The sequence below is a fragment of the Desmodus rotundus genome, chromosome 10 (assembly GCF_022682495.2).
Source record: "Desmodus rotundus isolate HL8 chromosome 10, HLdesRot8A.1, whole genome shotgun sequence".
NCBI classification, from domain to species: Eukaryota; Metazoa; Chordata; class Mammalia; order Chiroptera; family Phyllostomidae; genus Desmodus; species Desmodus rotundus.
Window position 1 is genome coordinate 31300543 of NC_071396.1, and position 24781 is coordinate 31325323.

General features: G+C 40.0%; 1 protein-coding gene across 6 annotated transcripts in view; it reads right to left on the bottom strand.

Annotated features, from left to right (window-relative positions):
* Positions 1–24781, bottom strand: part of MCTP2 (multiple C2 and transmembrane domain containing 2) — a 145109-nt gene that overhangs the window by 40241 nt on the left and 80087 nt on the right. For all 6 annotated transcript variants that reach the window (XM_053913355.1, XM_024561680.2, XM_024561681.2 and 3 more), the window contains 5 exons: positions 22464–22566; positions 20972–21074; positions 11363–11464; positions 10600–10674; positions 8611–8730 (listed from right to left, as the gene is read on the bottom strand). In XM_053913355.1, the coding sequence (XP_053769330.1) occupies positions 8611–8730; positions 10600–10674; positions 11363–11464; positions 20972–21074; positions 22464–22566 (503 nt within the window). The remainder of the gene's footprint in view (positions 1–8610; positions 8731–10599; positions 10675–11362; positions 11465–20971; positions 21075–22463; positions 22567–24781) is intronic.

A 24781-nucleotide genomic window follows, 5' to 3' on the forward strand; every position in this document is an offset into this window, starting at 1 on the left:
ACTGCACAGGGTTTTAAATGAGACTCCAAGAGGAGAGTTGAAAATTAGCTTTATGTTTAAGCAAATCACTTGAGTGTTAGCATTTTCAGACCCAAACTTTAAAAAAAAATGCAAATAAAAAATATATATTCGCAAAAAGCAATTTAAGAACTTTTGAACCTTAACTCACAGGAAAGCAAGATCTACTGAGTGCTTTAACTTTGCTTTGACAATATCTCATGTCCAAAATAAAATGACAACAATAATGGAATAAAATGTTATCATATCCTCTATGCATTTTCTAATGTTTTAAAAGAAATTGCTTATGCTGTGATTTAATCTCTGGGTAACATAGCTTTCAAGAAATCTGTGATCCTGTTCAGATTAAAACTAACCTTCAACAATTAACTACAGAAAGAAATGTCTTCTGGAAGCAACTGGATTTGATCCTCTGATCTGAAGGTGTATCTGTGGATGGATGGACACACACACACACACACACACACACAGCATTGTGCCTAAGCCACTTACACTCAATAGCAAAGGACATTATACACCTTGCCAATGGCAGAAGCACCACATTTTGGTGACAGGGGAAGTAACAATAAAAGGAAAAACAGGCCTAAAATGGTAATTTGCCATAAGAAACATGTACCAACTTGGCAATATGCTGGATCTTGTCCCTGTGCATAAAGAGGAACATGCCACAGAATATCTGAGAAAATTATGATGAAAACAGAGATTACACAGCATGAAAATTATACTTTTTTACCAATGCCATGATGTCTGCATGTAGATGATTGTATCAAATTAAAAACAAATCACTGAACTTGAAATCCCCAAGAAGCAGTCCACAGACGTTACCTTCGGGATTTTCATCATTCATGAGTTTCTATCGCCACCTGCAGGACAGTCTTTTTTTTTTAATTTTTTTTTATTGTTATTCAATTACAGTTGTATGCCTTTTCTCCCCATCCCTCCACCCCACCCCATGTGAACCCACCTCCCTCCCCCCTCTCCACCCTCCCCCTTGGTTTTGTCCATGTGTCCTTTATAGTAGTTCTGCAGGACAGTCTTTAAGTGAACTTGAGCAATGGTCAGGCTGTCTGCCATATTCTTTTTTTTTTTTTTCTTTTTCTTTTCCCTTTCCCTTTCTTCCCTTCTTTCTCCTCATGCGTGTGTGAGAGAGAATGCTAAATTTCAAGAAAATCAATGATTCTCTTTTGAAAACATGTAAATCAGTAAAAGTTTAAAAATCACCCCTGAAATGCAAAATTAAACTCACTGAAAGAAGTGTAGGCCACAGGCAGCTAATTTTTAACATCACGTTGTCCATTTTGCTATGCACAATTCTGAGGAGGGCATCTGCCCACAGAAACTCCCTCATGAAAAATGTTTTCCAAGGAAAGCAGCTTTGACTATGGAGCAGTTAACCAAATATATATATATATATATATATATATATATATATATATATAATTGCTTGTACTTGGCTTATAGTAGAGCAGCAAAAAATTTGCAATCAGCAAATCCATACTAGTAGGCCCATTTCTCTTTAAACAACAAGGAAATGAAAGATATTATTTCATTACAAGTGTCACCAAAAAAGGATTATCATCATCATCATCTTCACCATCATCATCAGCATTGCCACAAAGTTTGATGGGAAGCCTCATCTGCGGGAAGAGATGGGTTAGGCACCTGACTGAACAACACTGATTTTATTCCTCTGTGGCAATATTACCCCTCCAGAATAGCAATTCTACAGACTTATAAAGTATTTTCCAAATGTAAGATGTAAGGGAAACAATTTTTAATTTTAATAACGAAATCCATGGATACTGTGTAGATGCAGCCTGGACTCATGGCCTAAAACCATAATTTCAAAGTTTGTGACGACAAAAGTCACACCCTGCAGATATAGTGTAGGGGCTGAGAACCTTCCACTCTAAGGAGACACGAGGCCTTGGGAGAAATCACTTTACCGAAGCCTGCACTTTCTCCCCTTATGGGTGAACGTGAAAGACCCTCTAATTTGACATTCTTATAGCTCCATGCATTTCCAGACTTAAATGAATAGCCACGGGGATCTGGTTTTAACATCCATTGAACAAATATGTGTATTTCTTTATTTATTTTTATTTTTTTTCCTTCACAAAATGACGCATCTCTGGCAATGAGTTAAAACAAAAAAAAATTTTAAGCTTGAGCAGAAATAGAAAAGTCATTTTAAAGGGCATATATATATATATATATATATATATATATATATATATATATATATGAATGATTGGGGATTGAAAAAAATTCCAGCGAGATTAAATCAGTAAACACTGTTGAAAAACATGGCTTAGATGGTGACATACTGAGTCAGATTTTGATTTGTCTCTGTATCCTTTTTTTTTTTTTGTCAAAGTGAAAGCTAGAAAATATCAGGCTAATGAAATATTTCCCCTCAAAACTGGCTCTATTATTTAAAAAGCCAATGCCACAACTCCAGGATAGGAGGAGAGATATCAAAACACACCTTCCTAAATCATAAATCAAGTGGCAAAGCACAACCCAGCCTAGTAAAGCCTAACTAGACCACAAAGAAGGTTTCCCTCCATAAACATCAGATCTGGCAGCTGGAATGATTACCAGGCTCTCTTGTAACTGTCACCTGTGGTGGGTCTAATTACAGGCTACCCCGGCAAGCATGCCTGCATCGCACAGCAATAAAAGGGCCATCGCTTGCCAAGCCCAGCCAGACAAGGAGGGCACACACCACCTGATGGGGAGCCCCAAAGATCAGGCAGATAGACTAATAAAATGACAGCTTAGGAACAAATGACAAAGCTCAGACCACAAAAAAAGGCAGGATTGAATTAGCCAGAAAGATAAGTGTTGGGCATGGTTTTTCAACAGGTCAAAACTAAAGCAGGAAATTGGCTGTAACTTTTCGCACACACCAGTGCTCTCTTGCTCTCTCTCTTGCTCTTGCTCGCTTGCTCTCACTCTCTCTCCCCCTCCCCCCGTTGCCCTTCTTCCATTCCTCCATCTCTTTTTTCCCTAAATATTCTTGTCAATTTTTTTCCATTATACAAAAATGCTGGCACATCCAGGTACCACACATAGAAACTGGTGGAAAGGGAAAGAAAAGTACTCAGCTCTGTAAAAATCCAAAATTAAATCTCCCCAGATCCAAGACCTGTTGATCAGGGTTACAGATTTGCCAGGTTCCTTCCTCTTCCCCCAGGTCTCCAACTGAGGGCTGCCTTTTGGCTGTTTTGCTGGCTAGCGCCATCCCATGGATGGGCAGGAGCAAGAAAAAGCTAGGAAAATGCACCTCGGACACAATTATGATGAAGTTGTTAGGTTGTCTATGGATTCTGCCCCCTGGTGGGGTCCATAGGCCGTTATGGTCGGAGGAGGAGTTGGAATAAAAAGTTTCACTAGTTTCAGCACTCTTGCAAGATGCATTGATTAGATGCCTGCTACGTACCCCACACTATCATAGGCAGTAAAGACATACACAAAGATGAAAGACTGGGCCTTGGCAATCCTGCAGCTCAGTGTCCTACAACAACCCTTCCATCCCATGGCTATGTTGCACTAAATAATTTTTTAGCACATGACATTAACCTGAAGTTTTTGGTCATTCAAATAATCCCCTTGATCTATATTTTTTTCAGTTACAGTTGACGTAAAGCATTCTATTAGTTTCAGGTGTACAAAATAGTGATAAGGTGTTTGTATACCTTACAACGTGATCCCCCTGATAAGTCTAGGGCCCACCTGACACCGTGCATAGTTATTACAACATTATTGACTATATCCCCTCAGATGTCCTCTACATCCCTGTGGCTGCTTTTTAAACTGGCCTATTTTTCATGTGAGGATCTTCATGTATTAGGTCGAACACGGAAAGTACTATCACAGCCTTAAATATAGACTCACCTGCTTCTGCATTTGGTGGTTCCATGCACGTTAACTAGACCTAGAAATAGTTGGTTCTTGACCATTAGTTCATGGCATATAACACAAGGGTTTGCATTTCTACCCTCTTCTTGAACAGGTTGTTGGCAAGGCCTCATATCTGATCATATAAGTCCCACCCACCTTTGTAGCTCACTTCATACTTTTCAAATATTAGTATGCTTATTATCTAATTTGATCTCCAGAGGGAAAATTTAATTTTTCCTATGGTGTGATTTAATAATTAAAAGGTTACCTCCTTGGTGTCAAATATAAGGGGAGGACAGTGGAGGAAAGAAAGTAGGGGGCAGCAAGGAGGTGGGAAGGGGTGCTAGGGAGAGAGGGAAAGAAGGAGTAAGAGCAATGACTCTCATAGGAAAATTCATCTTTGTATCTGTGTATCTCACACAGTGTATGAGACGCTGTGGAAAGGGAGGGAGGGAGGAGGAAGGCAAGCTTGAAGAAGGTGATCTAGAGTTGGCTGGGTCACAAGGTGACATGCTCTCCAGAGTCTCCTCTTTATGATGTAAGATCTCAAAATCAGGATCAAGTTCAAATCCATAGTAGGGTTTCTCTGGACAGTAGAACTAGACTGAATTCACTGGAATCTGCAAAAGACCATGGCTCCTAACCCAGGACAGGCACAGAAAATAGGAAGTGTGTTTGCAAGTACATCCCACCCAGAAGCTCACGGGAGGCACAATAGCGACAGAGGGCTCCCACGTGGGGCCTGGACCTAATACAATAGGGTGAGCTAACTGTTCACTTATTACCTAACAGGGCTGAGTAAAGACTGGCAAGGAGTAAAAAAATAAGAATGTAACTCAAACTAGTTAAAATTGGGACACTCCCAAAATACCAACTGATTTTAGTCAGCATAGCCGTGATTCTGCCTGGAAGTAAAATTCAATTATAAAGTTGGAATTATAAACATGAAAATATGCTAAAATTGTTAAGGCTGTCCTTTTAAATTTTCAACAGATAATCTTTTAATGCAATTACTGTAATTTTATTAAATGGAATAATTAGTTAATGCCTGAGAAGTTGTCAATAGAAGGTGCAATTATGTTGTAAAAATTCTAATCACAATTTGCAATAATGGATTGTTCTTATAAAAAAAATGCTGTATATTATTTAAAATATATTATGTAGTCCTCTGTGGGAAGGAAGATTGGGGAAATCATCTTAAATGTTAAATAAACCAAATAATAAACTGTCAAATATTTTAACCATTTTATGTTTTTATACATTTTGCATATAAACATGTATATGCATGCATTTAAGATGTCTACGAAATATCTTCTCCAGGCAAAATGATTATTGCAACTGTGGATTTTTTCCATCTTTAAGGAAATACTGTTAATCTTTGAGTTACAACTGCACAAATACCTACCAACAGGCAGTGAGGCCTGCTTTGCACGGGCAATTGTGACTTCCAGTGATTGTGGAAACAGACACTGAAAGTTTAATCAAAGGTAGGTATATCTAATTGTGAATAAACTGGTGATAGAACTGAAAGAAAAAGTTATCCTTTTAGGAACAGCTAACATAAATATCTAAAAGCATCAAAAAAACATTTGACCAGCACTACATTGACAACAAATTTTCATTGTAGTGGTTGTTTGTACCAACACAAATTCAATCAGAATGTTCTTTGGTCCACAGAAGGGATCAGAGACAGACGCTCTCATATAAAATTTTGCCTAAACTGGACTCACAAAACATTCAACAGAGATATTTTTTGTTTCCCAAGTGCCTCTTGCTTCTGTGTGTTTGTGTGTTGGAAGGATCACTTCTATTACTGCTGCTGTTGCTTTGAAGTTTAATAGACAATTATTTCTCAAAATTCTAGGACCTCTAAATGCAAAGGATTTTGTACATGTTAAACATGGGATATCACTGAGAAAGTGGAGAATTGCATTTTTAACCTTCTTGGGGTAGGGGGGCGTTGATTGATGCTTTAAATTATGTATCATATTGCAGACCCCGTCAACTCTGAAGAATACATTCTTCATTTTTTCTACACTCAAAAAGTTTCAGGAAAAACCTCACAGATGTGAAAACCATGGCTTTATGAAGATGCCCATTGATATATGGTGGATTTAGATTACTTTTAACATCAAACGTCCAAGAAAAAATTTAATAAAATAAGGAATCCATCAATGCCCCACAGACTTGCCTCCCTTGCTGCACTAGGTGTATAGTGCCTGAGAGATTGGCGGAAAACCCAAACTACATAAGTGCAATCCTTTTTTACAGCATTAGGAGACCTTTGCTATTGAAAATAATCTTCTGATGATGACATCTGTCAAGTAAAAGCCTTATTGTCACATGAAAAAAACGAATGCATTTGTGCCAAACTACAACTTTGGGTCTTTCATAGATAATACTGGGGTTTATAAAATATAAGTACCCAATAAAAACCAAAACAAGCCAGAAAATCCATAGTTATAATTGGTTCTACAGTACCAATGATGTTAGCTATAAGCAGCTAACGTTAGTCTGGGGGCAAGATCCATGAAAGCAAAATGTTGCCCCCTCAAAATAAAGGTCTGGCTACACATACCCTTATTTTTAAATATATAATAAAATACAGAAGTTTAAATGTATTTTTTAAATTTTATCCTAAAAATGCATTTTCTTATTTGCTCTTGTTTTAAGAGCAGACAGAGTTCTGGAATGACCCATCAGGGATGTCATTACAAAAACATTCTCTAATAAAATTACACTTCACTAGCTTAGCGAGGGGAGCACCCCTCTATAGTTGCAGTATCTCTGAGATCCACTGCAGGCAGTCAATATAAGCATGAGACAAATGGAGAGTTTCAAATTAAAACTGTAAACCAAACACGTATAAGTGAGCACTCTTCATTCCAGTACTTTCGGGACAACAGAGAGAAAGAGACAGAGGGCGAGAACGGCTGGCAGAGGGAATGGACGAGGTAGAAGTGGCCCCCGCCAAAGCTCCCTTCCCGATCAGAAGTGCCCATTAAGACAAACTATTTCTATTCATTTGTTGTAATCTTTCTTCAGATCAGGCCGGCAGCCCATTAATCATTTCTGTCATTCTCCTACATAACCCAGGGCAACAGATCTGTTTTTCTAAAAATCACAGTGCCAGAAACTAAGCTCAAGGAAGAGAAAATTCCCTCCTCCCCGTGGAGGCTGGCTGGGCTGCTGAATGGAAGAAGCTATTGATTGTAGTGACTTTCCTCTTTTGCCCAGAGTCACACAGAAAGTCCCACGGAAAATGTTTAGAATTCAGGTAAGAAGTAGAGGAAGAGAGGGTGAAGAGGAACCAATACAGGAAGCCCTCAGCGGAAGAGAACTTGAGAAAGGGGAATGGATGAATAAATGCCAAGACAAAGGCAGATATGGATTAATTAATAAACCCTTTGGTAATGATTTTATGAATGCCGATTGCTTTACCAACTTCAGACCCACGGAGAAAATGTATTGAAGATCGAGGCTGCAGCCATCATAAGGCCTCTACATCCCGAAGCAACAAAACACTAACATTAGCTACACCAACCAAAATGCTCTCCAATGACAAAGACAAAGGCTCTGAAAGAGCTGATATACTTGCTCTATAGGTGGGAACCATAAAGGCTGGAGTGACCTTGAACTCACTGACATCTTGGGCTATTTTTTTTTAAATGAGGTTATGCCTTTGAGGGGGGAAAGGGCCTTGACAACAGAAAATAGGAGACAGAAGGACCGTGCTCATGACCTGGGGTCATGACTCAGACCACTCACACGTCATATGAGGCCCTACTGAGATCTTTGCATAGGACAGAAATGAATGGCATGATACAAAATGTGCAAAATTAGCAGTCGCGAGACTTGGTTTCTCCTCTCATGTCTGAGCCTACCAATCTGAGCAAAGACAAGTCCCTTTACAAGTGAAGGAGAACGCCCAGAGATGTAGAGGGCAAGGTGCCAGCTTTCAAGTCCTCCCACGTTTCTAGGACTCTCAGTGGTTGACTAGGGTGGTTTGCAGATCTCTGGCAGCTCTGAGATTCTGCAATTTCGTTACACTTATAAGGACGGGCCCATGTTATCAGTGAGAAGTGCATTCCACATATATCAGTGGTTCTCCTTTGCGGGGCTGAGTCAACCTGTAGCATGTAGCAAGCAGTTATTTCTCAAGTCACGTGATGTGAATAAATGATTTTCATATCCAAGTTTGTGAATGGTTTACTTAAAACAAGAATTAGAGCAATTTTGTCTTAACTTAGTCGTGGTTTCTCAATGGCCATTTTTCAAAAATCACTGGCATTCACTGGAACGGAAGGAGAGAGCGATACACAAAGCAGGAAATAGACTAATATGGTTACGACACCACCACAGAAACCTTTAAAACAATACAGACCATCGGCTCTCTTGAACCTACCAAGAGGGAGTATATAAGTAAGATTTGGGTAAATCAAGCAATTTCTGAGGGTACATCTGACTTACACTATCTTACAAATGTATCTTCTACATAATGACCTACGCCGTAATGTATTTTAGAAAAAGAAATGGATACCACTTGTGTTTAAGTTTCCACACAGGTGTGAACGGCAGCTAGGCTGCGTGCACATCACTCCATGTCATGTCAGTAAAATGAAGCCCATCCGCCTTTGGCTTTAGGACTCAGGAGCAAACAATCTGAGCATGAAAAAGGAAGCTTACCACAAACGCTACTGCACTCCTCAGCGTGGACTCCCACTGGAAGCAGCTTTTAAGGAACTGTATTGTATTCCAGATCGCCATGGTGATTCTTTTCACACGGTCCACATCCCTTGATAAGATCTGATCAAAAGAAATGGAGAACCGAGAACTGGATTTGAATACTCCCAATATTCTCTTTAGATCGGGCAGTTTGGTCATTTAAATTGTATTCTGTGTTGCTGCCAGTTAAAAAATAGAACAGCAAAGCCCTCATACTTCTTCTAAAATCCCCTTTCAAAATACAATCGCCGGTAGAGGACAGGGAAGTACAATGCATTTCAAGGCACGTTTGGTAGAGAATAAACTGCTTCAGTAACGTTCATCACAAAATTGGGCTGGGCCTCGGGTATGTGTGTGTGTGTGTGTGTGAGAGAGAGAGAGAGAGAGAGAGACAGACAGACAGACAGACAGAGGGAATGGGACCAAGTGTCTGTCTACCTTGTTTAGTTTAGAAGAAAGTGGATAAGTTATAGTAGAAGCATACAGGTATTCTAACTCATCGAGTCCAGAAGTCTGTAAGAAAGGGTAGCTCTGGGAAAGGAATCCAGTTCTCCCGTCTGCTGGCCGTGTGACTCAGGCCAGTGTCTAACCTCTGTGGGTACACAATGGGGTTGACACCAACCTTGAAGATTGTGGGGAGAACTACAATGCTTAGAAATGTGCTTGTCACATAGTAAGTGCTTTGTAGTATTTGCACCCTAAGCACAAGTTTCAATTTTATGAAAATTCAGGGACACCTAGTAGCGGGGGACACCTAGTGGTAAGAGGCACGTGGGAAGGACCCTAACGTACCCCAGGATGCCAGCCCCAAACCCCCTGGTGCTCTCAGAGCCCAAAGCCACCCCACGTGGAGGTCTGTGTTTGGCAAAGGAAATGTCTTTTCTCCCAGTTGTAAGCGGATTCATTTCAATTTGTTTGCAAAGCAGCTACCCCACCTACCTCAACTCAGGTTTTAACTTTCAAGTAAACAGAGAAAAGGCAATAAGAATAATACAAAAATATGAGGTTTACTCCAATTACACAAAGTAAATATTACACTGAATGTTATTGCAGACCAAAGCAAAACATGTGGATGCTCCCTTCAGGAGACGTTTAAGGCCTTTCCCAAGTGCACCCAGAAGTTCATGGGAAACAAAAGGATGATAAGGCGCCTTTATATTTAACTGTTCTGTGTCATCCACAGCTGCTCACCCCACAGGAAGTGGTGGAAGTAATAAATGCTTTAAAAAGGGGACACTTTGTTCTTTGTTGTACAACTGAAGAGGGACAATAGGTACCGAGTGAAATCCTGAACAGTGTCTGAACAGGACAGGGTGGGGTCTGGAAAGAAATGTAAAAGTCATGGTTTTTAAAAAAATGTGCAACTTCCGCTACTGGGCTCAGACCTTCACTTCTGGTTGAAATGAAGGCAGAGGAATTCAGGGCAACGGGCATAGAGAGAGATAGTCCACTCAAAATGTGGCGAAGTGCCAACACATCCCAAATCTAGACGACACACATGTGGTAGGAGAAGCGTGTTGAGTCTGATGCTGGAAGCCACTAAAGATCCACAGGGTTCACTTTCTTTAGGAACTATCTGGGCAGAATACCTCCCTGAAGATGTGAAGGACAGAGACAGAAAGGCTGTGATGAAAGGAAAGTAGGCAGGACAGGTAGATTCCTGAGAACACTTACAGAGGCTTGAGGCTAGGAATTTCTGTCTATAGGAATGGTTCCGGAGAAGAATGGAGGGCTGGCACCTGTTTTATCCAGTAGAGGTGGTTTAAGTCTTTTCCTTCTTATTAAGCTGACTGAAGTCTTTGTTTCGGGAGAGGAGGAGGATGAGGAGGAGGAGAGGGGAGAGGAGTGGCGGTAGAGAGGGAAGGGGATATGCCAGCAAGTAATGACAAGAAAGACTTCAGGTGCTGCGTGCTGAGTGTACCAGCAAGCCAGCTTCCCACCGAGACCCACCTTTTTGGACAGCTTGCGGCTGTCTTCAACAAAGCGCTTTTCCCTGGGAGTGAAGGTCCTAATACTTGCTTTGATCTAGGAAGACATCGTGGTTAGAAAGGGAGGCATTTCTATGGGTTTCTCTTCTCTCCTTTTCTTCTTAATGGCTGGGAAGAACCTGGAAACCAACCCCATCTGACCCTAAGGCCTTGGGGAGGGGGGAGAGCAGAAAAACCGTGGCCACCCCTGTGCCCTACATGTGTTTCTGGGGATCTCATTGCGGGAGCCTCACTTGGGTGGGTCAGACTGAATCTGGAAGACTCTAGAATGTTTGCAAATCAGTGGAGGTATTTTAAACCTCTGCAGAGACTGGGCTCATGAAATTCTGTTTAGAAACTGAAGTGTTTAAATAGGAAAACTTCCCTTCACATCAAAGTTTTGGACTACTTTTTCACCAGTAACACCTTGCATGCGAAGATATGCTTTCCACTTACAAAAACATCCTTTGTACAGATAATCTCATTTCTTCTCAATGATCCAGAGAAATAGGATTAATGCCAGTTGAAAACCGGAATGTCGAACACCAATATGATGGCTGAGTTTTAAAACACTTGTCTCTCCCTCTCCCTCTCCCTCTGCCCCTCTCCCTGGGTCTCTCCCCTAGTTCCTCCTTCTTCCTATCTGCAATAATTTTGACACATTTTACATTGATTTACATCTCTAGACTGGTCACCTTTCATGTTAAGTATAGTGAAACTGGAAGATATGGCCCAGTTAAACTTACCGGATTGTATATGAGGTCCATCTCCAAGTAAATAACTCCTTTGAAAGCTTGTTCTAAATCTTTATTCTTCAGTACGTAACAATTTGTTTGCCCATCTCGAATCTGTTATAAGCAATAGATACAACAGAAACTTTCTGTGGGGTTTAAACTAAGCAAACTGACAAAGTGGAGAATGCAGAGTACAACACAGATGAAGCACATATTTAGCGAACATTAAAATCAGCTTAAATCAACTTCTAATTCCAGAGTGCTGTTATGACTCATAAGAAGATAAAGCGACAATTACCACGCTCAAACTGATTACACTACTGGAAAATTAGTGGCAGGAATTATTACTACACCCACATGGCCTTTCCTTCAAAAATCTCACAGGTCATACATTTTTATTTATTTTAAAAAATGATAAATATTCCACACAATTCCTGGCCAGTATTCCTCAAGATGGCTAAGGTCATGGGAAAAGGGAAATGGGGACAAACGGTCACAAATCAGAAGACTAAGGAAATAAGATGACTGAATGCAATGTGGTAGGTACCCTGGGTGGGACCCTGGAACAGAGAAAAGATGCTGGAAAAGCTGGTGACATTCAAATAAAGACCAGAGTCTAGTTAACAGTAATGTACAATGTCAGTTTTGGGTTGTTTGTTTGTTTTTTGTGTTTTTTTTTTAAGTTTTGACAAATGTATCCTGGCTATAAAAGATGTTAACACTAGGGGAAACTGAATAAATGGTATCTGGGAACTTTGTACTATCTTTGCAACTTTTCTGTACATCCAAAAATTATTCCACAATAAAAAACTTAGTAAAATATGATCTTAAAATAAATAAAGGAACCAATTTTAATAAAATGACCAGGGTTTCACAGCCAGGGCCACATGCAAATTAAATAAATCAGGTAGCTAAAGTTGAGGTCAAAAAATCCAAAAATATTTAAAATGTACAAAATACTGACAAACCTTCAAAAAAAAAAATCCCTCTGACATCCTGTCTTGGCAGGCATGCCACATCAGTCCCACACACTAATCTAGCTGTGGACCCCCGCTTGTAAGGTGTCTAAGAAAAACATTTCCTGCATCATTTGGAAATACCTTGGCTCCCATTAAGGCCCTTTCTGTTCAGAATGGACAGCGGTGATGCTTTTATTACACACAGTAGTCATATACGTATTGATTAAACCTCGGGCCTGCCAGAGACATACCTGTTAACTCCGAAATGACATCAGCAAAATTGGAGCTGACCAAAAGCTCCACCTGGGATTGTCAATGATCAAAGATTTGAAATAACATAGGAAATTTGAGGCCATGAAATTTGAGCCATATTTTAAAGGACTATTGCTGTCACTACAAGCATCCAGCACAAGTGTGCTTATAAACAGGGGTGGAAGTGAGTTGAATAAGTCACGGGGGTGGGGAGGGGGGGCGGAAACAGAGCCATTTCAGTTTACAAGGGAGAGGTCACCTTCCTGGCCAAAGTCACCCCACCTCTCCGCATTGAATAGGTCTCACACAGAAAGACGGCTTTCCTGGCCAGTGGCTAAAAGGAAGGGGGTGCCCCATAAAGATCTGGTTCCCTTCCTAAACGGTGTCCAAACAGGATTCGGAGCTTCCTCTTTTATCCACAGTCTCACTTAATAAATTGTGGGTGTGAAAGTTGAAAGAAATAAATACAAAAACAGCGTGACCATTTGCCAAGCTGACTCTCGTCCAATTTAGCTTTGCTTCAACCCATGGGCATTGTACTGTTATCTTAAAATTTCCATGATTTCTTAAGGGTTCGGGAAGGTCAACAGAAGAACAAGAAGTGTCAGTATAAAAAGAAATATTTTATAGTAAAAGAAGTTTTGTTGTCTCATGGTTTTTTTTTTTTTTGATTTGGTAAATGATCATTTCCTCTTTCTCAATATCCTAGAATTGTGTCAGTAAAACACAGAATCCACCTAGGGACATTAAAGTAGCTATTAAAGACAGAGAATTAAGGCTATTTAGGTTTGGCAGTTTAGTATATATTGTCTTAAAATACGTAAATTACAAGTTTAAAAATTTGTAAAAAGATTGAAAAAAAGAAAAAATTAAAGTACCTTGAACTTCCATAAATACCACAGTTCCTCCCCTGGATGGGAGTTACAGAGACATTTGGTATGCATCCTGCCCAAATTTTTATTGAGAGGTTTTTTTCATAAATATATCCTTGAAAAAAGTATTTTAAATTTTTGGTCTAAGGGTCAAACTGTATGTACTTTGCAACTTCATTTCGTATCTTATCAATATGATTTTATATAGAATAGTTGGTATTACCATATAGATCTACCTCATTTCTTTAATCTGCTATATAATGTTCAAAATATATATAAGTCACAATTTATGAATTTTCCTGTTGATGAATATTTGGTTGATTCCACTTTTTCAGTCTGTCTGCTATAAGGAATATCTTTTGGGAAAAGGTAAAGAATAAAAAGGAAAGAGGAATGTACTACTTTGTAGGCGCAATGTGTTTCATTCACGAACGGGTCAGTGCATTGCGATACTGAGTATCATAATTAAACACTGAAATGGTAACCAAAAAGAACAAATTTTAAATATTTTCACTTTCCACATCTTTTAATTTAATCCTCATTGTATTTTACACAGTCTTTATGAAACTGAGCTTCAAACGCTAGAATATAAGATTAAAAGTTCTATAAAATCCCAATTTGCCAAACTCCTATAGGTAAGCATTATGTAACAGGAAATAAGAGCAAAACATAATTTTCTTGTCAAGAACTGTTTAGTATTTATACTTAGAAATCAGAAAATTATTTCTATCACTTTATAATTTTAAAACCTCCATTAAACAGGACAATTAAAGCACAGCCAAAAGAAAATTCAGTGTCCTAGGGTACAGCTATTTTGATGTTTTTTTTCCCTCCTACAATACTGTGTTAATTTATACTCCTAGCCTCTGTGAATAAGCCCATCCATTTTCTTGCAACTCTGCCAACTGTAGGCATTTTTATTTAACATACAGCAATTTCATAGGAATAAAATGGCCTCGGGTTGTTTTAATATGTGCTTTTTTAATAACTAATGAGACTGAGCATTTTCTTTCATATGTTTATTAACAGCGGGCCGTGGTAGGACGGTGAGGCCAGATAGACTTGGATTCAATTCCCATTTCTGGCATTTAGCATCTGTGTGACCATGGGTAACGACTCTCTCCTCGAGTCTCCATTGACTGTCTAAAACAGAGACCTAGAATATGAATGCTCAAAGATACGTGTATATTAAATTTTAATCCATTTTATCAAGGTACCTTCAACAAGTCCTGCTCTCTCCAGTAGCGCTTGAGAGTCCTATCTCTATCCTTAGTCATCACCATTAATGAAAAATCTTTACTATAGTTATTAATCTGATTGCCTAAAATAATTTGATAATTTAAGTTACTCAGACAAAGGTGATGAAGAAGATGATAGCTTACACTGTATGTGCTTACTATGTGCTCTACTGTAATCACTTTACATTTGCCAAACCCTTTACATCCTCACCACAGACCTCCAGTGTGGGTATTATGATAATTGTCTTCATTTCATCAAGGAGAAAATAGAAACAGAGAGGTTTAGTAACCTACCAAAAATCACACAGCCAGTTAAGGAAGAAGACTGGGTGCCAACCCAAGCAATCTGGCTCCATCATCTACACTCTTGATAATCATAATTATGTGTGAATAAAGCATGAGCCATGCATATGATTATTAGTTTAACTATTCTGATGTCTTCCTGTTCAAATTAACTTTTCTGCTAGGTTGACATGTCTTTTCCTTATTGATTAAAATAGAAAGCCTTTAATGGTACTGATCCATTCGCCTGTGTAATGACTTTTTACAGAACTAGTCCTTGGATTTATCAAATGCACTGTTTATATACCGTCTACATTATTGCTAATTTTTATCTTCATCAATTCATTTCTAATTTTCTTCGTTTGATCTTATTTTAGCTCCTTTGGTTGACATGCTTAAATGACTTTCAACCTTTGTTGTTTAATTATAAAAAACATTCAAGTTAAGAATTTCCTCTGAATATTACTTTTGGCCCTGATCCACAGTTTTTATATATACTATTTTATTGTTAAATTCTATAGCTGCAGTTTTGCTATCTACATTAGCTACTTGGGACTTCTGTAATGTTTTTCCTGTATTTCATAAACTTTTTATATACATGCATTTCTACGGGAAATTATTCACACAAAGGGTCAGGTTTGTTATAACCTTATTGGTAATGAAATTGACTCTTTTAACCCATAAAACCCTCCTCCGTATGTTTGACTTATCTTTTCCTTACATTTGTGGGATTATTTTGCTCACCCGTTTCTGTAGGACTATGTTTGAGGTGTCTCAAAGAAGCAGCAGTTACATTTTACTCTGAATCACTGTAAGAGGTTTCTCCACTTAATAGCAAAGTCTAATCTCTCAACATTTACTGTCATGTGTGATATGCTCAGGTTTATACATGCCGTCTTCTTGTTCTAGCACATTAAAGAAACCCTTCTGGCCATTTGTCTGTCCCAGAGCCTGTCTGTCCTAACCAAGTGTCTTCCGCTCCACATATCACATACACTTCCTGGCAACTCCAGCACCTCAAAGACACCCTTGCATGGTTTCCAGGGCAGATGGAGAAGTTTGCCTTCTTTTATCTTCCGTTATTTATTTCAATGAACACGCTGAACCAGAATTAGGCAGGAAGGAGAGTTGAACATTCGTGGTAAAAAAAAATCACCATATTAGCCCTACATTGGGACTACTCTTAATTTTTTAAATGTAGTTATACATGTATAAATATTAATACAAGGTAAAATCTTGGTATTATTTATTTTCATGGCCAAGATTTCAGTTAAAAAAAACAAACAAACAAAAAACGATTGTGTAAATGTCTCTATTATAATGTGCAAATCTCATCATAGGTGAAACCCAGGCAAATCCTTGATGGGCAATGCAAATGAAGATTTGCATGGACATTTATTCGGTAAGAGCCATTACACAGAATTTGTCCCATAAAACCGAGTAAGTGAAGCTGTGATTGGGGCAGCTAGTCATGTGCACATGGCTTCACAAAGAAAGCCAAGGGCCGTGTGAGGCCTGCGCCTCTGATCACAGACTCACATGCTGGCAGGGACTGCACGGGGAACTCGAATTTGTTTTGAAATGTAACACCCATCACACTGCAGATATTAGGAAATTATAATAAATAAATGCTCTTCTTATTTTACAGGAATCTGATTTTCAAAGCCTTCCCAATTTGGCCTGTTAGATAATTCTGAGAGGGTAAACGTATGTTTAAATAAAAAAGAAGGGCCTATTAGATAGGAAGAATCCCACCAGATTTTCAGGACAAAATTAGGGTCGCTTAGCTGAGGATAGAAATGTTAAATCTATGCAATCAGATAATTATTAGGAGATGGTATCTATGCTGGAAATGTTTTAAAACTCTACAGTGTGTATACTGTTTTCCAATGCCTATTTACTATATTATTTATTGATTAGAAGATTAAAGGAATAAAGTGGAAATGGGCAAATATTAGAAGTCTTCAGTAATTCAACCTAATCACATTCTTGCTTCTTTTAATTATGTGTAAAATATTTTGCGTATCTATGAAATTATTTTAAAAACAATTTTTTTAAGTTGAACAGAAAGGAAATATATATATATATAAGGATAGCTTGTTGGCCTGGATTCTTTCCTTTCTGATGTGTGGGTAACATACATATATGCTCTGGACAATTTGCCGCCATGAATAAATCACTGATTTTAATACATGGGTTTTAAATGAGCCAATACTCAGCTAGCACGTTCACCCTGATTAAAAGAGGTAGTGAATTCACAACAGGCTCCTTATCTAACAGACTGAAAGGCACTGAGCACATTACCATTTTGAGAGAGATTCAAAGTTGAAGAACATTCTCTATCTTATGCTTAGATATTTAAAAAGGTAGTTTGCATTTTCTCCCAAAGTATAAATCGAGTTTTAGTTTATGACTGAGTTTGAAAAATGTACTCTCACAAAAATTATTCACACTCTTCTCCAAGAAATATAATTTTTGTTTTTAAATATAACGTAAGATATAATCAGATACTGTTCCATATCCTATCGATGTTATATTGAAGCAATGATGAATCCATTTTTATGATTTCCTCTCATATTAAGCAAGCAGAGAAATAAATCTTTCTTCTAAGAGGCACAGAACACAGAATCTATGAGTTATCTTTCTAATGCTTATTTCTGAAGTTTCAACCAATATTTTCATAATCGAATGGGATAGCATCGTCTTAGGAGCTAAGGCCCATAGGACACTGCCTAACTCAATTCCAGCCTCCATTGCTTACAGAATCCTTCCTGTGCCTCAGTTTCCTCATTTGTAAATGGTCATAATAATAAAATCTGCCTCTTTAAGCTGCCAGAGAATTTATGATTTAATACATGGTCAGTGCACAGCACAGGGTTTGCTACTTAAGCATTAGTCAATAAATATTAAATTTTTAAAAACCTAGATCTAAATAAGTAAATTTTGAAATACCCTCTAAATCACAAGATAGAATTACGTGAATTTCAAATGATCAACTTAAAATTTTTCTTGTTGTAGATGCTTAGTGCTTTGGCATTTTGTACATCGCATTCATATCTACACATTAGGCTGAGAATCGGTTCACCTGGAGAGTGCAAGCTGCAGGAAAAGATCCTGCATAGATCCCACATGGGCCCCACACAGATCCTCTGAAAGAGCGGATCCCTTTCCTAAAGTGTTGGTCCAGGGATCGGAAACTACTCTGAACTGGAAGAGCCTCGCCGTGCAATGGCTGCTAAAGCATCTTATTCAGCTCAACATTTTGGGCCCCTCAAAGTCCTTAACAGGAAATGTGGCTCAGGCCCCACTGCCTTTGTCCACCAGAGACCTTTGGGACCTGGGCTGATTTCTCCGTGTGCCACAGTCTTGTGTATCAGAAACAAGCAACGCAAATCAAGTCATGCACTGCATGGCTTAAAACTCAAGTAGTTTCCCCTCACCACCAAAGAAGGGCCAAAGTCTTCCAAACTTCAGGCTACCAGGGTCTTACTCAGTCCTCTCTCTCCCAGGCCACCCCCTCCTTGTGTCCTTTCTTGTGTCCATTACCCACCTGACTTGCTCCATCCCATCCATTCCCTCTGCCATGCTACTTCTGGAATTTCATAGCCCAGGCCGTAAATTACAGCCTTTGAGCTTGAAGATTTCCCATCTGGAAGAGTTTCTCCAGACATCCACATGGCTTTCTCTCTTACCTCCTTCTGTTCTCACTCAAACAGCCCCTTTTCAGTGAGGCTGTCGCTGGCCAGCCCATGACAAACTGCACCCCCACCCCTCACACATATTCTCGACATTCCCTTCCCCTGCTTTACATTCTATGTAGCATCTTACATACTGTCTATGGTTTTGGGTTTTCATTTGTTTGCTTGTTTTGTGGGTTTGGTTTTTTTTATTTTTTGGTTTGTATGTTGCCTCCTGCAACCAAAATACAAGTTCCAAGAGAGGAGATAGGTTTAGTGCAGTGTGGTGAGAGCATTATCATCTAAAGACAATTCCTGGCACAAACCAGGCCCTGGGGAGGTACTCAGCAAACAAAATGAGTGCAGAGATGGTGGGTCCACTTATTAGCGACCTGGAAAAAGTTGAGGGGGCTGGGAGCTGCTTGAATTTAAACTGAGTCTTTCACTAACCATTCTATAATATCTCACATTTTAAAGGATATAGTTTGAATACTGCATGAATTTAGGCCAGTGGTCCTCCACTAGGGGTGATTTTGCCTCCCTCAAAACTTCTGGCCACGTCTGCCCACGTCTGCCCACATCTTTGATTGTAAGAACGGTGGCAGGTGGGCAGATGCTACTGACCTCTAGTGGGCAGAGGTGGGGAATGCCGCTTGGCATCCTGCAATGCCAAGGACAGCCCGCAACAAAGAACAATCCATCTGAAAATGACAATAGTGCTAAGGTTGAAAAACCCCAAACCTGATGTAGCTGGAGGTAATTTCTTAGATCTAAGTCAACAGCACATAGATATTATACAAGGGAGGAGAGGAAGAAAGTTGGTCAACTTGTTGGTGTTACAGAAAGACCAAATACACAAAGCTTTTATAGGCAAAACGGGGAGGCTGAAAAAAGATATGGAGTAGTGTTCACCCAGCCAGGAATAAAATACGCTACTAAAGGTCTACCTACAAAAACAGGGCAAGAAATGCCAAAAATACATATAGGAGAGAGAAAGGAAACACGTGTGAAGGACAGTCTTTGTTTCTCGCCCCTTCAGGCCCCTCTAAAATTCTGCTCCGTGTTCCTGTTACATGTGTTCTTTTAGGAATAACTGACAAAGTTGTAATAAAAAAAGGAGGAAATCCCAAATTAGCCTCTCCGCCCTGAGAGCCGGCAGGGCCTGCTGCCGACGGCACGGAGCATTTGGCAGGAGCTGGCTCTGCAGAGAAGCAGCTGCTTTGCCACTCTCTTCGAGCAACATCAGGGCTACGAGAACTTGGGGAGAAATTAACCAAGTGACCAGAGCCAGGAGAGAGGCGGAGAGGTACAGCGTCGCCCCCTCAGTAAAAATCAGTGAGCTGGTCTAATCTCGTGGTTAAATTACAGGCTGTTCCCGCCATGATAGTGCACTAATAGTTTTGGAACAATACATCTCTGGGAGGAAATAAATGAAGTCTTATTGACTGGTAAGACCATCAGGATGCTACAACAAATTGTATTAATGGCTGGATGAGGAGCTGAAATTCTGTCTTCAAGAAGAGGACACGTGGTACAAACATTAATGTCCAATTAACAGGTGAATTCAGATCCTAATGTTCCTCCTTTGCCCATGTAAGGTCCTTATTTGCTGCCTTCTCCTCTGAATTTTATAGGGTATGCTTCTTTTTTTTTTAAGGGTTTGTGATTTTTTTTTTATTCTTGTTTATTCTATAATAGTTGTCCCAATTTTTCCCCCTTTGCCCACCTCTGCCCATCCCACCCCTCACTTCCAGCTCTTAGCTTACTCTGGTGTGTTGGTTTTTAGCAGGGCTTTGGAGACAGCCCTCTTTTTCCAAGAGAGGCTCTCTGCTTTCTTCCACAAAGCAATTTTTGAGACTGAAAGCAAACATGACTACTAAAAAGACAAATACAACTTTTGAGAAAAGGATCTTTAGTAGAACTGAGAAAAACTGTGCAGTTACCAGCAATTCATCTTTGAAGAAATGGGCAGTAAGGAGAAAGTAATACAGAAATACAAATACGTTTCTATGAACAAATGGAACATCAGTCATAGATAAGTAGTGCTGGAAACCAAAGAGGAACTCCCATCTTAGGATGGAAAGAATGAGAGTGAATTAAATGACCAGTCAAAATGTTTTGGTTGGTTCAATCATATTCGACTGATACAGTAAATAGTGTTACTTTATATCTGAAACTACTGAAAATATTTGATAAAGATAAGGACTAAAACAGTTGTTTCTTGCCAGAGCCAGAAGGAGTATTTTTCACCCAGGTTGACAAAGACAAAGCAACACGGGACCACAGAAATTTGTCAACTCTAAAATGACTCATACGCCGTGTATTGACAAATGTAACTTACGGAGAGCAAGGGGATGGAGACTTTTCCAAGAAAATCAGGGGGTTTATCTCCATCTTCATCAAACACTGTCACTTCCAAAACATCATGGACATCTTTAATAGGACTGCGACAAGAAACACACCATGTATTATACACAAAAACACACGCGTGAAGTCAGCACCGTGAATATCTGAAAACACAGTTTCACTAATTAAGTCTGTATGTCCTTAGAGTATAAAACTACCATTTAATTAAATTCCAAAAATTAAATCAAACTGACTATATTCCCAAACCTTCCATCATACAAGATTCAGTCATCCATATCAAAAAGTCAACTTTCTTAAACTACATGACATTTCCCATGTCTATGTGCATCAAGAATAGGACTGTTAAATAAACGGGAGGAAGTGAGAATGGGAGACAGAAGGAGAGTAAAAGGAGAGTGATTTCAAAGTAGCTTCCAAGTGAGAAGAGCAAAAATAAGGCTGCATTTAAATTAATGAAGAATTTACTTTAAAAAAAAAAGTGATCAAAATCACTATTTGCTGAGGTCCCTGGAGAGCTTCCTATCACTGAAATACCATGTACTAAAAATCCCATCGTATTTGGAAACATTTTTTATGTTGACCTGAAGCCTAACATCAGCTACAATCAAAACTGGAGCCGAGCTGTGGTCCTCGGAAATATCTTCAGCAAACAAGAGATTCTGGCATGAGCCCATTTGCAAACCTGCTTAGCAGAGTTCACCCACTTGTCATGGGTCCTTGGGAACTATCTACTTGGAAACCATCAACACCATTGAAAACCAACTTTACTCTTTCAGTTATAAGCCAGACAGAGCATTTCTTCTGCCTTGTAAAGATAGAACACCACCATTTATTTCACCCCAATTTGACAGGGGCCACCCCTGCATGCTCAGGTGCTTTGGAATCTACGGCAAACTAGGGAATACATTCAGCCTCCTAAATGCCCGAGTTTGACAGTGGACAGGGCATCACTATGGAGCAGGTCATTCAGATTAGCTGGAATGCAAGGAGCCTTTGGGAGTCTTTGAGGAATCACAGATAATATGTATTTTTTTTCCCCAAAAGACTCTGGCAGCATATAAGCCTTCAGGCCTTAAAATAATGATGTAACATAGAAGCTCCTTGAATTTAAGGTGGGTCCGCATTTGTAATTTTCTTTAACCCAGGAATGAATTCATCTGCATATAGGGCAGCTTCCATTTACTCCCAGATTAATTTAGTCACTAAAAGATCGGCTTTATATGCCTCCTTTAACACTCCCATGCAGTTCCAAATGGTCTCTTCTATTATTAACACTAAAGTCTATAAAAATGAAAGGATAAAAGGTTTTCAGAAGGAAAAAAACAATAAAATTCATTCTTGGCACATAAAAATGGACAGAAAGTTCCACTCAAGAGCCTCAGGCTGCCCCAAACATATCAGGGAAAATTGGTCTCTACATCCAAGCCACCCCCGCCCCCGCATATTCCAGAAGCTAAAACACTTACAATGTAAAAACTTTGTTCCACTCAGGATTGAGGGTTTTGTAAATGGTATGTGTCTGAAGCCGGTCATTGCCTAACTCCAGCAAGCAAAAAGGATCGCTCTTCCCTGGAAAGAGAAGACAGACATTGGTCACAGACAAATGAATCTCAGAAGCGATAGACGCCACGTGGACAGAAGCCACCCACTTCTCTAACAATAAAACTACGCCGACTGAAAGAATGAAGGGGTGCCCTCTTTTCAGCAAGCCACGTGGAAGCCCCCTGCGGGAATACGGGAGGAGAACACGTCCTGCAAGGGTTGAAACTTTAACATCATCAACAGATTGGGGTGGACACTCAACCCAGGTGCCGCATGGAGCGCCCATGACCACACAGGTGTCTAGAAGCAGGTAGTCACTCGCCACGTGTGAAAGCACACTCTCGTGGTTTGTTTTAGAACAGAAGCTCATCTCTGTTTCCCTCCTAGATTCCCTTCGAGTTAACACAGATCAGACTCTTCTACAACCGCAGCCTATGATACCTTACAGGCTTGCGTACAGTGTCAGAGAAGTGAGAAAAAGCATACACGTGGCCATTTAGGAGTTAAAACTGCTTTGGAATGAGTGGCCATAAACATGGATGATCCTTTATACTTGGTACATTGTGAGAAACTATGCTACATTTTTGGTTCTCACAAACATACAAAAGTATAATTCCAAAAACTCAGCTCAAAGTTTTTACCTTAAAAAAATAAATAAAGCTTAATTCTTACTTCTCCCACCTCACTTGTTTGTTTTTTCATCCTATCTCACACAGCTTCCTAAATAAATAAATAAATAAATAAATAAATAAATAAATAGGGTGAGAAAATCCAAAACCCAAAGCTGGACCCAGAAAGTTACCATGTAAAGATTCTCTCCCCCTTTGCTGGGTTTGCCAGGAGGATCTAGAAGTGCAGCTGTCAGGGAAAGAATGAATGGCTCTATAATGTCCGTACGATGGGAACACATGGCCTGCCGCTGCAGCTCACTGGCGATTTACAAAGCCGCGTGCACTAAATTAATTGGGGGCATAAGGACAGATGCTCCTCTAGCAAATGGCCAAGGAGACCCAGGCCAGGGCCTAATGCAGAGAGTGCTCAGGCCTCTTGACCTGCTGTCCTACCATTCAGGTCGCTGAACTTACATCTAATTCATTTAATAACCAGAAGATACTGCACATCGCTAGAGAGACTGCCATGTGAGGAGCCTGCAGGAAGATGATATTTTAAAAAAGAGACAGAGAGAGAGAGAGAGAAGAGCAGATGCATGGCTAAGGGTCAGTCTGAAACAGGAGATTCCATACAACTGACTAGAGGCCTGGGCGCTTAGATGCCTGGCCAGAGCTTTGAAGTCAGTGCTGTGGTCTCAGTGACTAGTAGGCAGCAATCAAGCCACAGACATAAATGAATGAGTTCGAGTTGTCAGTTACAAACAATGAAAGTGGCCCCTGTCTGAAAGTAGCAGAAAATACATTCATTAAAATAATATTAAATGGCTCTCAGAATCATTGCAAACACTCCCTAATCTGGCTTGAGAAAGCACTCGAAACCAAGGAATGCTTAGGAAGACACAGGTACAAGAATCTCAATCAATATCTCACACTGGGAAATGTCAGGTGTGGCCTCTGCTTCCCAGGAAAACGGGCCCCATAGGCACACCTGGCCCCGGGCCCTGAGAACGGCCGCCTCCAAAGGAATTTTCTGTGTTTGCTTCTGCCTCACTTGATGTCAAGGCCTCAGAGGGGGCATCTGATTGCTTCTGCCCAGCCAAGCACCCACGCCCTAACTGCCAGTGCTCAGCAAGGGAGGGCTGGCTTTTCAGCTTCTGTGAATGAACGCGGGCTCTGAGCCCTGCTCCAAGACATACCACAGGCACCGCTCCATCCTAGAAGAGGGTTTCAGACGTTAGACAGCCCAAATCTAAAGGACACCAAAATGCACCTGTACAGTTCTTGCTTCTACAAAGACCGCTGTACTCTGGGAATGCTTTGCAGGGCATGTGGTAGGGAGGAATCTGCCAGTGTTAAAGAACACGCTGTCTCCTCAAAAGCCGTGAACATGAGGGGGCACGTGCTCTGGGCTTAATGCTCAAGCAGACGATACGGGCTTCCTCAGCCCAAGCTGAAACAGCTACTTAACCATTTGTCAGAGACAGTTAGTAGGTGTCAGAGCTGCTCCTCCAGAGACACCAATGTGACGTTTCATCAGCACTTGCTCCAGGGAAACTGTCTGACACTTTTAATGAAAGCCCTGTGGTGACTCCACAGCAGGGCAGAGACGGGCAGCCCGTGGTGCACAGCCA